Genomic DNA, 14,637 nt, shown 5'->3' with positions numbered 1-14,637 from the left:
GGCACTAAAGTGTTTTACCATCTTTTACAGAGAGAGGAGGTCATCAAACTGGTCAGATCTATATGTGGTTAGTGTGGTAATTCACACATCAGGTACAATACCATACCTGTAATGGCTGTTTGCAGAGACTTTCAATGAATCTTTCTCTTTCCCCAGGTTGTGGGGTGAAGTGCCGTGAGAGCCCACTGGAGATGGTCTTTGTGATTGACAGCTCAGAGAGCGTTGGCCCCGACAACTTCAACGTGGTCAAGGACTTTGTGAACGCTCTGGTTGACCGCGCCTCCGTGAGCCGGGAGACCACTCACGTCGGGGTAGTCCTCTACAGCCACATCAACATGGTGGTGGTCAGTCTGCACCAGCAGGCCAGCCGGGACCAGGTCAAGACTATCTGTTTATTATTGAGGCCTCTGTAATGATAACATTCAATTCATATGACATAAATGTTCAATGCAAGGTGATTTTCTCTCAAGCGTTCAAAATGAAAAATCTTACTCTCTAGTACAGTGCCCTGGTCCCAGATCTGTTTGTGCTGTCTTGCCAACTCCTATGGTCATCACAAACAGATCTGGGACCAGGCTACATCAGAGATTTTATAAATATTTATCACCACCAGGTGAAGAAGGCGGTCCGCACTATGACCTACCTGGGCGAAGGCACCTTTACGGGCAGCGCCATCCATCAGGCCAACCAGGTGTTCCGGGCGGCCAGGCCCGGTGTGAGGAAAGTGGCCATAGTGATCACAGATGGACAGGCGGACGAGAGGGACTCTGTGAGGCTGGAGGAGGCGGTGAAAGAGGCCAATGGCAGTAACATTGAGATGTTTGTCATCGGGGTGGTGAACCAGAGTGATCCGCTGTACGAGGAGTTTAAGAAAGAGCTCCACCTCATGGCCTCTGACCCAGACAGGGAACACGTCTACCTGATTGATGACTTCAGGACACTTCCTGGTAAGCAGGAAGTACCTTTCACTCATGTCCATCTTTACTGAAGTTTATGTTCCTTGTAAGGAACATCTTGTAAAGCCACAGTTATATCTGAAGAGTTAATGTAGGCCTAAATACTCCTAAAGTCAGAGAAACACCTGTGCTGTTAAAACTAGCCAAAGAAAATACAGTCCTAAATATCTGTACGTTTTACATAGCTGTGTCTTATTGCCTAGTCCCAATAATATAATGTCTTGTCTTGGATCGTCCAGCCCTTGAGAGCAAGCTGTTGAGTCGGATCTGTGAGAGTGATGGCGGGGCCCAGTTCAGCTCCATCCCCAGCTCCAGATACTCCCCCGGAACCCCTGGACAAGCTGGGATTGTCAGGGAAACCCCAGAGAGGACTGATACCGACACGCCCAATTTCAATGGAGACTTCAAGAAAACACAGATGGTGGTGAGAATGACAACACTTCCACTTTACATAATGGTTCTGTCATGATCAGAATAGGGCTGCACATGTACTGAGTTTTACTGAGCTCACTAAGCTTTGCAGTAATATATATCATGTCATTGTAAAATATAATATTGTGAAAAACATTAGGAGAGAACTCACCATAACCAAAAGATTGCTAAAAAGGCCCCACATAAGGATAGTGTCTGAACTTGGGCCCAAAATTGTATTTCTGCTAAATCAGCCATGAATTGAGTGTGTGTACGTGCACATGTTCATTTGCATGCGTTCATACATGGACCTGTGTGTCAAGATTTTGATTGCAATCACATATTATAGACAATAACTCAGGTTCAAGCCTATGCAGGTGCAATCACATACTATAGCAGATGTACAGAATACATATATCCATTTAACCATTCCTTTACGCTCGTTTACACAGCCAGGTTCACCAGGAGAGTCAGACAGAGTCTTTATCCCACAGGGCCCCCAGACCGGGGACCGAGATAACTCAGAGACCTACAGGGTCCCATCCTTTGACAGGGAACCCTTCAAGCGCCTACCAGAGTTCCTTCTTCCGTCAGAGGTGAAGAACCCCACCCACGGTGTGGTCATGACGGGCCCCCAGGCCCCCACCCAGATGCCCCTTCCCGTAGTAAAGCTACCCAGGCTCCCCTCTACCTCTCCACCTCTGCCCCAGGATGCTTTAATACCAGGTCATTTGATTGGTTGGATATAGCGCTTTTCCAGAGCTCAAACTACTGTGTAGCACCTTGCTCATATTTCCCCATTTCCTACAGTACAAGTAAAATCAATGTCCTCCATTTCTCTTCCCTTTTCCCAGATGAGAGCTGTGGACAGATTCTGGACCCCGGGCCTTGCAGGGATTATGTTGTGAAGTGGTACTATGACAGTACGGCTAACGCCTGTGCCCAGTTCTGGTTCGGAGGCTGTCAGGGAAACCAAAACCAGTTTGAGTCGGAGAAGAGCTGCAAAAAAACCTGTGTGAAGTTCTAACAAACACACGTTTGTTGACTTGTTTTGAACGCTTACAAATCTACTTGATTGTATTGATGAGACAGATGATATGTTTGGGTCAAAGGTGGGTCAATTTCAGTATCAGTGCCTTATCTCTTCACCAATACTTTGACATGGGGATAGAAAACTTGTCGAAGAGTGGACTAGGTAATTTTAGGACCAAATGTTCAATCACAATTATTTTGGATTCGTATTCCCTCGTCTTGGAACTGTTGGTGGTAATATGGCACCATTTCAATTTAACTTGAATTAAATTGAATGAATCCCCTCAGGGGCAATAAGCTATTTACATAACTCTGTATATGTGTGTCTTTGGTTTAACATAAGCTCCCTAATTTCTTGGAGCTAACTGTAAGTGAATGAGACTTCGGGCTTTTGAAAGAAGTATAGAGTGAGGGAACCATTCCATTTATTCATGTTCAAGATGGGGTAATAAGGGCAGTGCGAAGCGTATTGAGTTCCAAAAACACTGTTGAACACTAAATAGTAATGTTACAAACATGGCAGAAGGTCTTAACACTAACCAATATCCCTGATTAACTTTTCTATAAGTAACTCATTTGTATGAAAACTGACTGCTGGATATTAGTATATAATACTGCACACCTTCATTAAAGTTAATTAAATGAACAAAGAGAATGTTGTTAATTTGAACATCCAGATATATTTTCACATTTTAAGAAATATTACACTGTTTAATGCATTCGTGTCTGTGGTAGCAAATGTAACCAACCCCCACTCCTCCAACCTTTGCAAGTAAACCGTTCAAAAAGAGATACTTGAATAATTGAAGGATCAGAAAGTGGTTGATCTTGCGTCAGGAAAAGTGTCTTGTCATCACCTGAAAGTTTAAGTTTGACACTAAAAGCTAAGTTTGTGTAATTACACATAATTGACCAGGTTAAGTAGCAAGATAACAATAGCTCCTTCTTCAACTTTTCTGAAGAGCAAAATTAGCTATTCAAGATGACGTCTTCTTTGTATCGAACTTGAGTGAAAAGTCTTGAGTGGGAAAACAGTGCAAGTTGGTGACACACCCAAACATAGAATAGGCTACAATATTACTGGATAAAAGTGGCAGTCTGATAAAGAAGTGCCAGTCTGATAAGAAAATAAAGATTTTATCATGATTGGTTTTCATTTGCATCAATCACAGTCATTACAATTCACATTCAAGACAACCTGGTTGTCAGGGAGACTACTTGTAGAACACCAGATAAGAAAACATGACAATGTAGCCAGGGTCGTGAGACGGATTGGGGTCCTGTCCACTGTAAAGGCCAAAGTAGAGCAGAGTATTGGCTTCAATCCCACTCATGACCAGCTGAGAAAGACAACAAGAAATAACAATTCAAGGCCTCAGGAGAAACACTATAGTAAATCAAACAGCCCCAATACTGTAATATCTATGGATTACAAATGAAGCCTGTGGTAATTAAATGAAGTGGTCATGAACATGATGTGTGTGTATCAAATGAATAAAATGTAACTGAAGCTTTGGAAAGAGAGGGTCATGTGTGCCTTTCCAAGGACTCATGAGTGATCAAGTGCTGTACTCATCTAATAGGCTAGTTTCATGAAGGGCGCTCCACTGCAAACTAATGGACACAAATGCCTACTGTAGCAAAAAAATATATAATTTGAATGCTTAACCTTTCCGCCAAAAACCCTGCAGTTTATGTGATAGAAGATGAGCAAAACTGTTGTCTTGAATCATCTCTTTCAATGTCAGAAATAGTAGCTAAAACACCAAAAAAAGGCTGGCAAATTTACAAAGACTATGTATTATGGTCTTGTTTACATGGTGAAGGAATGCCTCTTTAGTATGAATTTGAAGGTGGCAACATTGTACATTGTTACATCACCATTTCATAGTTCAATATCATTCCAGTATGAGGTGAGGATGAAAGAACCATAGAAATAGAATGATTAAATTAGATAGATTAATGATAAATTCTATTTCTATGGAAAGTACGTATAAAGCCATTTTTCGTTTACAAGCAATCGTCACGTTCGAGCGATGCGCACGCATCCCCACACCAAAAAGATCTGTAACAGGATAGCCAACGCTAAAATCAGGACTAGAGGTCAACTGATTAATCAGAATGTCCGATTAATTAGGGCCAATTTAAAGTTTTCATAAATCGGTAATCGGCATTTTTGGGCACCGATTATGGCCGATTACATTGCACTCCACGAGGAGACTGCGTGGCAGGATGACTACCTGTTTCGCCAGTGCAGCAAGGAGCCAAGGTAATTTGCTAGCTAGCATTACATTTATCTTATAAAAAAACAATCAAACTACACATGGTTGATGATATTACTAGTTTATCTAGCTTGTCCTGCGTTGCATATAATCGATGCGGTGCCTGTTAATTTATCATCGAATCACAGCCTACTTCGCCAAACGGGTGATGATTTAACAAGCGCATTCGCGAAAAAAGCACCGTCTTTGCACCAATGTGTACCTAACAAAAAACATCAATTCCTTTCTTAAAATCAATACACAAGTACATATTTTTAAACCTGCATATTTAGTTAATATTGCCTGCTAACATGAATTTATTTTAACTAGGGAAATGGTGTCACTTCTCTTGCATTCTGTGCAAACAGAGTCAGGGTATATGCAGCAGTTTGGGCTGCCTGGCTCATTGCGAACTGTGTGAAGACCATTTCTTCCTAACAAAGACCATAATTAAGTTGCCAGAATTGTACATAATTATGACATAACATTGAAGGTTGTGCAATGTAACAGCAATATTTAGACTTAGGGATGCCACCCGTTAGATAAAATACGGAATGGTTTCATATTTCACTGAAAGAATAAACATTTTGTTTTCGAAATGATAGTTTCCGGATTTGACCATATTCATGACCTAAGGCTCGTATTTGTGTGTGTTATTATATTATAATTAAGTCTATGATTTGATATTCGATAGAGCAGTCTGACTGAGCGGTGGTAGGCAGCAGCAGGCTTGTAAGAATTCAATCAAACAGCACTTTCCTGCATTTGCCAGCAGCTCTTCGCTGTGCTTCAAGCATTGCGCTGTTTATGACTTGAAGCCTATTAACATCCTGAGATTAGACTGGCAATACTATAGTACCTATAAGAACATCCAATAGTCAAATGTATATGAAATACAAAATGGCATAGAGAGAAACAGTCCTATAATTCCTATAATAACTACAACCTAAAACTTCTTACCTGGGAATATTGAAGACTCACGTTAAAAGGAACCACCAGCTTTCATATGTTCTCATGTTCTGAGCAAGGAACTTAAACGTTAGCTTTTTTTACATGGCAAATATTGCACTTTTACTTTAGTCTCCAACACTTTGTTTTTGCATTATTTAAACCAAATTGAACATGTTTCATTATTTATTTGAGACTAAATTGATTTTATTGATGTATTATATTAAGTTAAAATAAAAGTGTTCATTCAGTATTGTTGTAATTGTCATTATTACAAATATATAAAAAACGGCCGATTAATCAGTATCGGCTTTTTTTGGTCCGCCAATAAACGGTATCGCCGTTAAAATCATAATCCGTCGACCTCTAGTCAGGACCCAGACAAACTTAACAGTGACTGAGTGATGACCGTGAAAACATGCAAGACTGATGGCTATAGCTATGTTCAACAATTACATTATTCTTCCGGCTTTAACGAGCTCTATTTGTGATTTAATCAATCCTCTGATGACATCTGTGATGTTGCAGACGATAACCATCCGATTACGTGTTTGTTAACTTCCATGAGCTGCATTTGAAGTTGCATGCGATCGTATCCACCGCTAGCTAAACAAAGAGCTTTCTGATGACGAACCGCAAGGGCAACTATTCATGACGCGGTCTGGTGATAGTTCTATACCTGTGTGGTGATGTCAATCCTCCAGGGGTTGACCTGTAGCCCATCACACCAGCCTCCACGGCCGTACAGCCAGGTGCCATGCTCGTTGGGCACCGCCCCCTCTCCCACCCGCATGGCACACCCCAGGGCTGAACCTGGAGATTAAAACAACACCAGGAAACAGTCAGGACAATGGGATCGTTAAAGAACGCTGCATTAAAAACATGGTAAATGCAGTATAATACATTGATGTGGTAGTATCTACATTCGTTTGGAACGGAATGCATGACAAAAGACCCACACCTGACTCACTCAAACAAGAATAGGGAAACAAGCAGGCAAATGCCCTAGGACAGGGGTCAGCAACAAGCAGCTTGCAGGCCAAATTCAGCTGAAAGGGATTTCATTTGGCCCCCAAAATACATTTTTGGGGGCCAAATTCTAAGTTTTGTTCTTGGGCAAAAAATACACATTTCCAAGAATTTAGCTAATTCCTTTGATTTAGGAAATCTGTTCAAGTATTCCCACGAATACATAAAGAGACCTATGTGACCGTGTCTCAATGTAATCAAGGTATTAAATGATTATGGTATTGTGAAATACAATATCTATTTGGGCTTACTTACGGTGTAAAAACAATAATGTTACACCCCCCCAGTCCATCCAATTCGAAAATAAATCGTCCCGCGGTTCAATTTAATTGCCCTCAGAGGAATACAACCTCATGCTAATGTAACTTTGTCCCAGACTATGGGAAGATATATGAATCTGCATGACCAAACTCTAACGTTAGTCATTTCTCACCTGCCGAGTCAAAAATACGGGTGTTATTGAATGCTCCGTTGACGAGGAAGTGGTGTGACGTCACGCAGAACTCGCCACAACCGTTCTCGTCGCTCCCGTGGCCTGTGATTACGGCATACAACTCCACCTAAGACAAAATATGGTACATAAATTGACTGATTACAATAATAACTTTATTTGTAAAGCAGCTTTTTACCCACATTATGGCCAAAGCACTAACTAAAACAAAGGCATATTAAAAAAATGTAAGAACATGCCGTATATGACAATTACCATTTATTATGAGTAAATGTAAACAGAAGTAATATAAATTCTGCATTATACCTTTTTTGTTGAGGCTGGGACAGTGAATTTGATTGGTTGGTATCTCTTGTTGTATTCCTTGTCAAAGGTGCCTCCACTGTACAATGACATCAGCTTAAAGGGGTAAAGCTCGTCTGAGTGATTGGCTGTAACAAGAGCAAAATCTAGTTCTAACATCTGTTTGAAGTGCTCATCCTGTTACTTATTACCATATAAGAATACAGCATGATACTGTCTTTAGACGGTATTGCGTTTGTGCAGTGAGGAAAAAGCTGATACTGGAGTACTTTTTTCCCCATGACTACTCTGTCGTGACCGAGACTCATAGGGGGGGGGTTGTCCTTTGCCAGGACAACTTTCCAGCAACAATTTGCAAAGATCCTGTTATTTTCTATGACACTCCACTTTGCTTAGGATGGAAGTGCACATCTTTTTCTACACATGATGAAAGAGGGATGAAATGGTCTAAATTGCTCAAGAAGAGTGATTTCTGTCCATTGCTTTGTCACTAGTAGAACTGTACACAACAGGATGGCATACCCACCTATTGGAAACCTATTTAATGTTGGGGTTTTTTAAGCGAAAGAGTCAGTCCTATTGCCTAACCATCACTTAGCATTTTTTTATACTGTAAAAAATATACATATATTTTAGAGAAGAATTCTGATACACAACGAACAGTAAAATGCTAATTGTAGAGTATGAATGAATGTCTTATGACAGTGTTATGTAGGTGTTACTATTTGTATTTTTTTTATTTAACTAGGCAAGTCAGTTAAGAACAAATTCTTATTTACAATGACAGCCTACCCTGGCCAAACCCTAACAAAGACGACGCTGGGCCAATTGTGCGCCGCCCTATGGGACTCCCAATCACAGCCGGTTGTGATACAGCCTGGAATCAAACCAGGGTCTGTAGTGATGCCTCTATCACTGAGATGCAGTGCCTTAGGACTCCCGAGTGGCGCAGCGGTCTAACACCTGTGACCGTGTTATGTAGGCATTATAACTTACTTGAGTGATTTGTGTGGCTGAATCGCAGACTCAGAGACACCACCCAGGGCATGGCCCAAGGCACAGTCTTCATGGTGAAGGTACATCTCCCATTGTTCAACAGAGGCACCAGAGGAGAAACATCAGTGAGCCAGCGCCCAATGCCTCTGGGGGAGGAATATTAACATTGTTAAAATAATTTGCAGGAGCGTTTCTTTAGCCAAAGGGAATCGCTGTGAAGTGGTAAAGGGATTTTCCTATGTTTTATATATACTAAACAAAAATATAAACGTAACAGTGTTGGTCCCATGTTTCATGAACTCAAATAAAAAGATCCCATCATTTTTCTATATGCACAAAAATGTATTTCTCTCAAATTTTGTTCACAAATTTGTTTACATTTCTCCTTTGCCTAGATAATCCATCCATCTGACAGGTGTGACATATCAAGAAACCTGGTGCTGGGGACAATAAAAGGCCACTAAAATGTGTAGTTTAGTCACACAACGCCACAGACGTCTCAAGTTTTGAGAAAGCAGGCAATTGCATGCTGACTGCAGGAATGTCCACCAGAGCTGTTGCCAGAGAATTGAAGGTTCATTTCTTTACCATAAGCCGCAATCCAACTTCGTTTTAGAGAATTTGGCTGTACGTCCAACCAGCCTTACAACCGCAGACCACGTGTAACCACGCCAGCCCAGGACCTCAACATCCGGCTTCTTCACCTGTGGGATCATCTGAGACCAGCCACCCGGACAGCTGATGAAACTGAGGAGTATTTCTGTCTGTATTTAAGCCCTTTTGTGGGGGAAAACTCATTCTGATTGGCTGGGTCTGGCTCCCCAGTAGGTGGGCCTGGCTCCCAAGTGGGTGGGTCCCAGGCCCACTCATGGCTGCACCCCTGCCCAGTCATGTGAAATCCATAGATTGGGCATAATGAATTTATTTCAATTTACTGATTTTCTTATATGAACTGTAACTCAGTAAAATCGTTAAAATTATTGCATGTTGCGTTTATATTTTTGTTCAGTATACACCGGCAAGAAAAAGTATGTGAACCCTTTGGAATTACCTGGATTTCGGCATAAATTGGTCATCAAATTTGTTCTGATCTTCATCTTAGTCACAGTGTGCTTAAACTAATAACACACAAATTATTGTATGTTTCTTGTCTATATTGAATACATCATTTAAACATTCACAGTGTAGGTTGGAAAAAGTATGTGAACCCCTAGGCAAATGAGACGAGATTGGAGATGTTAGTTAGAGCTGCCTTGCCCTATAAAATAAAACACTCACAAAATTTGAGGTTGCTATTCACAAGAAGCATTGCCTGATGTGAACCATGCCTCAAACAAAAGATCTCAGAAGACCTAAGATTAAGAATTGTTGACTTGCATAAAGCTGGAAAGTGTCACAAAAGTATCTCTAAAAGCCTAAAAGTCTATAAAATGGGGAAAGTTCAGCACTGTTGCTACTCTCCCTAGGAGTGGCCGTCCTGCAAAGATGACTGCAAGAGCACAGCACAGAATGCTCAATGAGCTTAAGAAGAATCCTAGAGTGTCAGCTAAAGATTTACAGAAATCTCTGGAGCATGCTAACATCTCTGCTGACGAGTCTACGATACGTAAAACACTAAACAAGAATGGTGTTAATGGAAGGACATCACGGAAGAAGTCACTGCTGTCCAAAGAAAACATTGCTGCAAGTTTGCAAAAGAGCACCTGGATGTTCCACAGCACTACTGGAAAAATATTCTGTGGACAGATGAAACTATAGTTGAGTTGTTTGGAAGGAACACACAACACTATGTGTGGAGAAAAAAAGGCACAGCACACCAACATCAAAACCTCATCCCCACTGTAAAGTATGGTGGAGGGAGCATCATGGTTTGGGGCTGCTTCGCTGCCTCAAGGCCTGGACAGCTTGCTATCGTCGACGGAAAAATGAATTCCCAAGTTTATCAAGACATTTTGTAGGAGAATGTTAGGCTATCTGTCCGCCAATTGAAGCTCAAAAGAAATTGGGTGATGCAACAGGACAACGACCCAAAACACAGAAGTAAATCAACAACAGAATGGCTTCAACAAGAAAATGCGCCTTCTTGAGTGGCCCAGTCAGAGTCCTGACCTCAACCCGATCGAGATGCTGTGGCATGACCTCAAGAGAGCAGTTCACACCAGACATGCCATGAATATTGCTGAACTGAAACAGTTTTGTAAAGAGGAATGGTCCAAAATTCCTCCTGACTGTTGTGCAGGTCTGATCCGCAACCACAGAAAATGTTTGGTTGAGGTTATTGCTGCCAAAGGAGGGTCAACCAGTTATTAAATCAAAGGGTTCACATACTTTTCCCACCCTGCACTGTGAAGGTTTACACTATGTTTTCAATAAAGACATGAACATGTACAATTGTTTGTGTTTTATTAGTTTAAGCAGACTGTGTTTGTCTATTGTTGTGACCTAGATGAAGATCAGATCAAATTGTATGACCAATGCAGAAATCCAGGTATTGCCAAAGGGTTCACATACTTTTTCTTGCCACTGTATATTTCCACACTATGAAGTTGTAATAATACTGTAAAATTGTGAAAATTATGATAACACCCTTTTAGTGTGAGAACTGTTTGAAAAGACTGTCTGGAATTTCTGCTTGTTTTGCACGGGTGGAGTTTTGGCCTGCCTGGTGACATCACCAGGCGGTGTAAGTTAATTGACCAATAAAGAGTTTCAAACCTCTCTGACAATAACCGCTAGTTTCCAGGTTACATATCCCTCCCATTAGGCTCCTCCCATTAGGCCCCTCACTTAGACCACTCCTAGCAAAATCATTTTTTGAGAAATGCTCTTGATAAGAAGCTATTTGGGTTTCCTTTTGACCATTTTAATTGAAAACAATCACAGTAAGATACTTCATTGTTACCCATAAATGATTTGATATGGAGATTTTTTTTAAAAACGTCTGCATCAATGGAAGTGGAACAGCTTTGTCCTTCTTGAGTGATCTTAACAAATGTCAAAATGCATTTTGGGGACTCATGTCACATGGTATCTATGTCAAGTGACAACAAATGCAGAGACTATACCTGCGGAAGGCTGTTATCCAGCGCCCCATCTCCATGTTGCAGTAGGGACTGAAATGGTCACAGCACACAAACAGCTGCACAGTGTGGTCCCAGTGGGCGCAGGAGTCATCCCGCTGGCTGGGACAGGATAGAGACGCGTCCAACTCCAGCATGTCAAAATCCAACATGTCTACCGACACAGTGAAATGGAAAAGTCAATATTCCGATCCCCTTTAAATACCTATCAAATTATATTCAAAGCTGATGCATTTATTGTCAACTTAGTGTATGGCTCGACCATAAATGCTTAGTGTACAAAACTTTAAGAACACCTTCCTAATATTGAGTTGCACCCCTTTTGCCATCAGAACAGCATCAATTCGTTGGGGCATGGACTACAAAGTATCAAAAGCGTTCCACAGGGGTTCTGTCTCATGTTGACTACAATGCTTCCCATAGTTGTGTCAAGTTGGCTGGATGTCCTTTGGGTGGTGGACCATTTTGATAAACACAGGAAAATGTTGAGCGTGAAAAACCCAGCAGCGTTGCAGTTGTTGACACACTCAAACCGGTGTGCTTGGCACCTACCATACCCCGTTCAAAGGCACTTACATATTTTGTCTTGCCCATTCACCGTCTCAATGACTGATTGAAGTGGATTTAACAAGTGACATCAATAAGGAATCATAGTTTTCACCTGGATTCACCTGGTATGTCATGGAAAGAGCAGGTGTTCCTAATGTTTTGTACACTCAGTGTAGGTGTAAATGACCTGGTGGAGATACAATGAGGTCTCTTTACCAGAAGGCAGGTTCACAGTAGCTACTGCTCCACTCTGTCCTTGCATCTGGACCTTCTCAAACACAGGGACCACCCAGGCTGGGTCACGGAGTCTAGTCTGAAGCCCCTCATAGAAATCAAACCTAAGAGGGAATGGTTACAGTTACCAAATAGATTCAAATATTTATCTTTCTTCACATACTCCTGACATATGAATTCCTGATGTCTTCAGTATACTGACATATGAATTCCTGATGTCTTCAGTATACTGTAATAAACTGGGGGAATCCATAGTGTGCTTACTGCTTACCACTGGGCCTGCCAGTTGATAAACTTGAAGGAGGGGTAGAGGAACCAGCCCATCTCAGACAGTGCCCCCTGCTGGTCAATGCCAATGAAGAAGTTTGGAGAGGGGGTACTCTGAAAGGACACGTTCACCATGTGCCCATATCTACAAAACATAGAACAGAATATAAACATCCATTTATTCACTTTATTTGGTCCAATATTCATTAATGGTTGAGAATTTCACAATCAACAAGTGTAAAATAACATACACAGTACGTTCTGTTGACCACTGCACGCATATCTCATCAGGTCAGGGGTCGATAGATCATTTCCATGACTAATCCTTCTAAGACTACTGAGAGAACACAATTATCCTTAGCGGAAGCATGGCTTCTAAGTGAGTTAAGTGAGGAAAGCAACTTGACCTAACACTGTATGAGTCAGTCAGTGTTAGTTACCTAAGGGCCTGGGCTACAGAGGGCTCGCAATGCACCATGGCAGCAGGTATGCCTAGTGGCGTAGAACATTCGTCTCCCACACAGTTCATATCCTGGATCGGGTTTCCAGGACGTGCATGGACAAGGACACCTGTGGCGTTGGACTTGGCCATGTTCTTCACCTGGGGACGGAAACAAACAATGTCAATGTGTTCCTTCATGTCGAGTTCAAGCACATGGAAAGTCTGTGAGTGTTTACACAACCTCTCAAACTCTATGGGCAACTGTATAACAACTTCTGTTAAACCTGGAAAATGGCAGTTAAATGTTTCCACGCATCTCTCCACCTATCCCTCTCTCTGTCTCATAACTGACCTTCGTGAAAAAGGAGCAGTTGCCCTCGGAAACCCAGGCAACAGCACCTGCAGCGGAGGGGGCGGGCTCACATCCATCGCCTGCATCAATCAACTGGTGTTTCATTTGGCTCCAGGAGCCCATCAGCCAATCGTATCGCGCATCAAGTCTCTTGACAATCACCGGCATATTCCACCCTGTATGTAATTAAAATGTCAATAAATACATCACTTCCAGAAAATGGACATAGAAAAGAATAAATACATGGCCCATCTGTCATTAAATAACTGAGAACTCTGAACTATAATATGTTCATCCAGGATGGAATAATAATAGTCAAAAACAAAAGTTAAATGGACCACAAACAGTTGGGATCTAAATGCAAGGGACAATGAAACTTCCACTGGTGCTGTGATGAGTGCACCAGTCCTACAATGCATAGAGAGTATTCCCTACCTGTAGAGGTAAAAACTGCCTGAGAAAGGCCACAGTTGTGTCCGGAACAACCCCAAGAGTACAGCACACTGGGAATCCAGTTCCCCAAGCAAAATACAGGAACAGGGGAGAAGTGCAATCTGGACAAAACCTCTGTCTTTCTGTTGAACAGAAACACGAAGGGAAAGTTGTAATATGTCAGTTCAGTTCAATGACCCGTCTCCTCTATATTAACAAGCAACAGTAAACATTTGTGTTGCTCTTTTGTAATGCTACCTATGCGATGCTACACGAAGGACTTGATCTCTCATCCATAAGGCATCGTTGACAGAGCTGTCATCAAGAGACACGAAGAGGACTTGGGTGCTCTCAGGTAGGTTCTGGACCAAGTCGGTTAATGACGACTCGGAGTTCCACAGGCACTCCAAAAAGGCAGACTTGTTGGTAAAAGCATGAATTATCAATGGCCCTTTCAACCCTGCAAGTGGCGGGTAAATGAATTCTCCATCAAGGGTTACCACTTTGAAAGCTGGAGCGGTGTTACCTGGCTCCAATACCGTGACTTGTTGAAGAGTTATTTTGGATTTGAAGTTGGTGGTACTATGCGCAAATGTAGATGGTGAGAATGCACGCTCGTCGTAGTCTAAATTATGAGTTGACTTCCTCCCTCTCATTTTCGCTGTTGCATCAATTTGAATTACATCTAGGCCTAACGTTACTGTTAAGCAGCACAGCACCAAAGTTGATGATAACCAAGCCATATGTGCCTTCCACAACGGTGGCGGTATGTCGATAATTTTCTAAATCAATTTGCACACAGCAGTATCTTGGGTCATTGCTGTGTAAATGCAAAATATGTATTTAAAAAATTTAAAAAATTAAAATTAAACTGACAGCATTGAACCAGGAGTT

General features: G+C 41.7%; 2 protein-coding genes across 2 annotated transcripts in view; one reads left to right on the top strand and one right to left on the bottom strand.

Moving 5' to 3' along the window:
* The window catches only part of LOC106582155 (collagen alpha-1(XXVIII) chain-like), a 16,791-nt gene extending 13,652 nt beyond the window's left edge, over positions 1 to 3,139 (top strand). Inside the window, exons 32-37 of the mRNA XM_014164954.3 lie at positions 31 to 67; positions 157 to 377; positions 614 to 947; positions 1,196 to 1,380; positions 1,820 to 2,093; positions 2,222 to 3,139. Coding sequence (XP_014020429.3) covers positions 31 to 67; positions 157 to 377; positions 614 to 947; positions 1,196 to 1,380; positions 1,820 to 2,093; positions 2,222 to 2,394 — 1,224 coding nt within the window. The 3' untranslated portion in view covers positions 2,395 to 3,139. The remainder of the gene's footprint in view (positions 1 to 30; positions 68 to 156; positions 378 to 613; positions 948 to 1,195; positions 1,381 to 1,819; positions 2,094 to 2,221) is intronic.
* On the bottom strand, positions 2,803 to 14,637 carry ngly2 (N-glycanase 2). The gene is given in 12 exon segments (NM_001173612.1): positions 2,803 to 3,739; positions 6,288 to 6,421; positions 7,071 to 7,197; positions 7,395 to 7,519; positions 8,388 to 8,533; positions 11,453 to 11,621; positions 12,233 to 12,354; positions 12,522 to 12,662; positions 12,958 to 13,118; positions 13,312 to 13,487; positions 13,747 to 13,886; positions 14,002 to 14,637. Coding segments are annotated over 12 exon segments (2,052 nt in total). The 5' UTR covers positions 14,487 to 14,637; the 3' UTR covers positions 2,803 to 3,613.

The sequence above is a fragment of the Salmo salar genome, chromosome 02 (assembly GCF_965601325.2).
Source record: "Salmo salar chromosome 02, fSalSal1, whole genome shotgun sequence".
Lineage (NCBI taxonomy): Eukaryota > Metazoa > Chordata > Actinopteri > Salmoniformes > Salmonidae > Salmo > Salmo salar.
The sequence above is the reverse complement of the archived record's forward strand: the minus strand, read 5'-3'. Positions and strand labels throughout refer to the sequence as shown.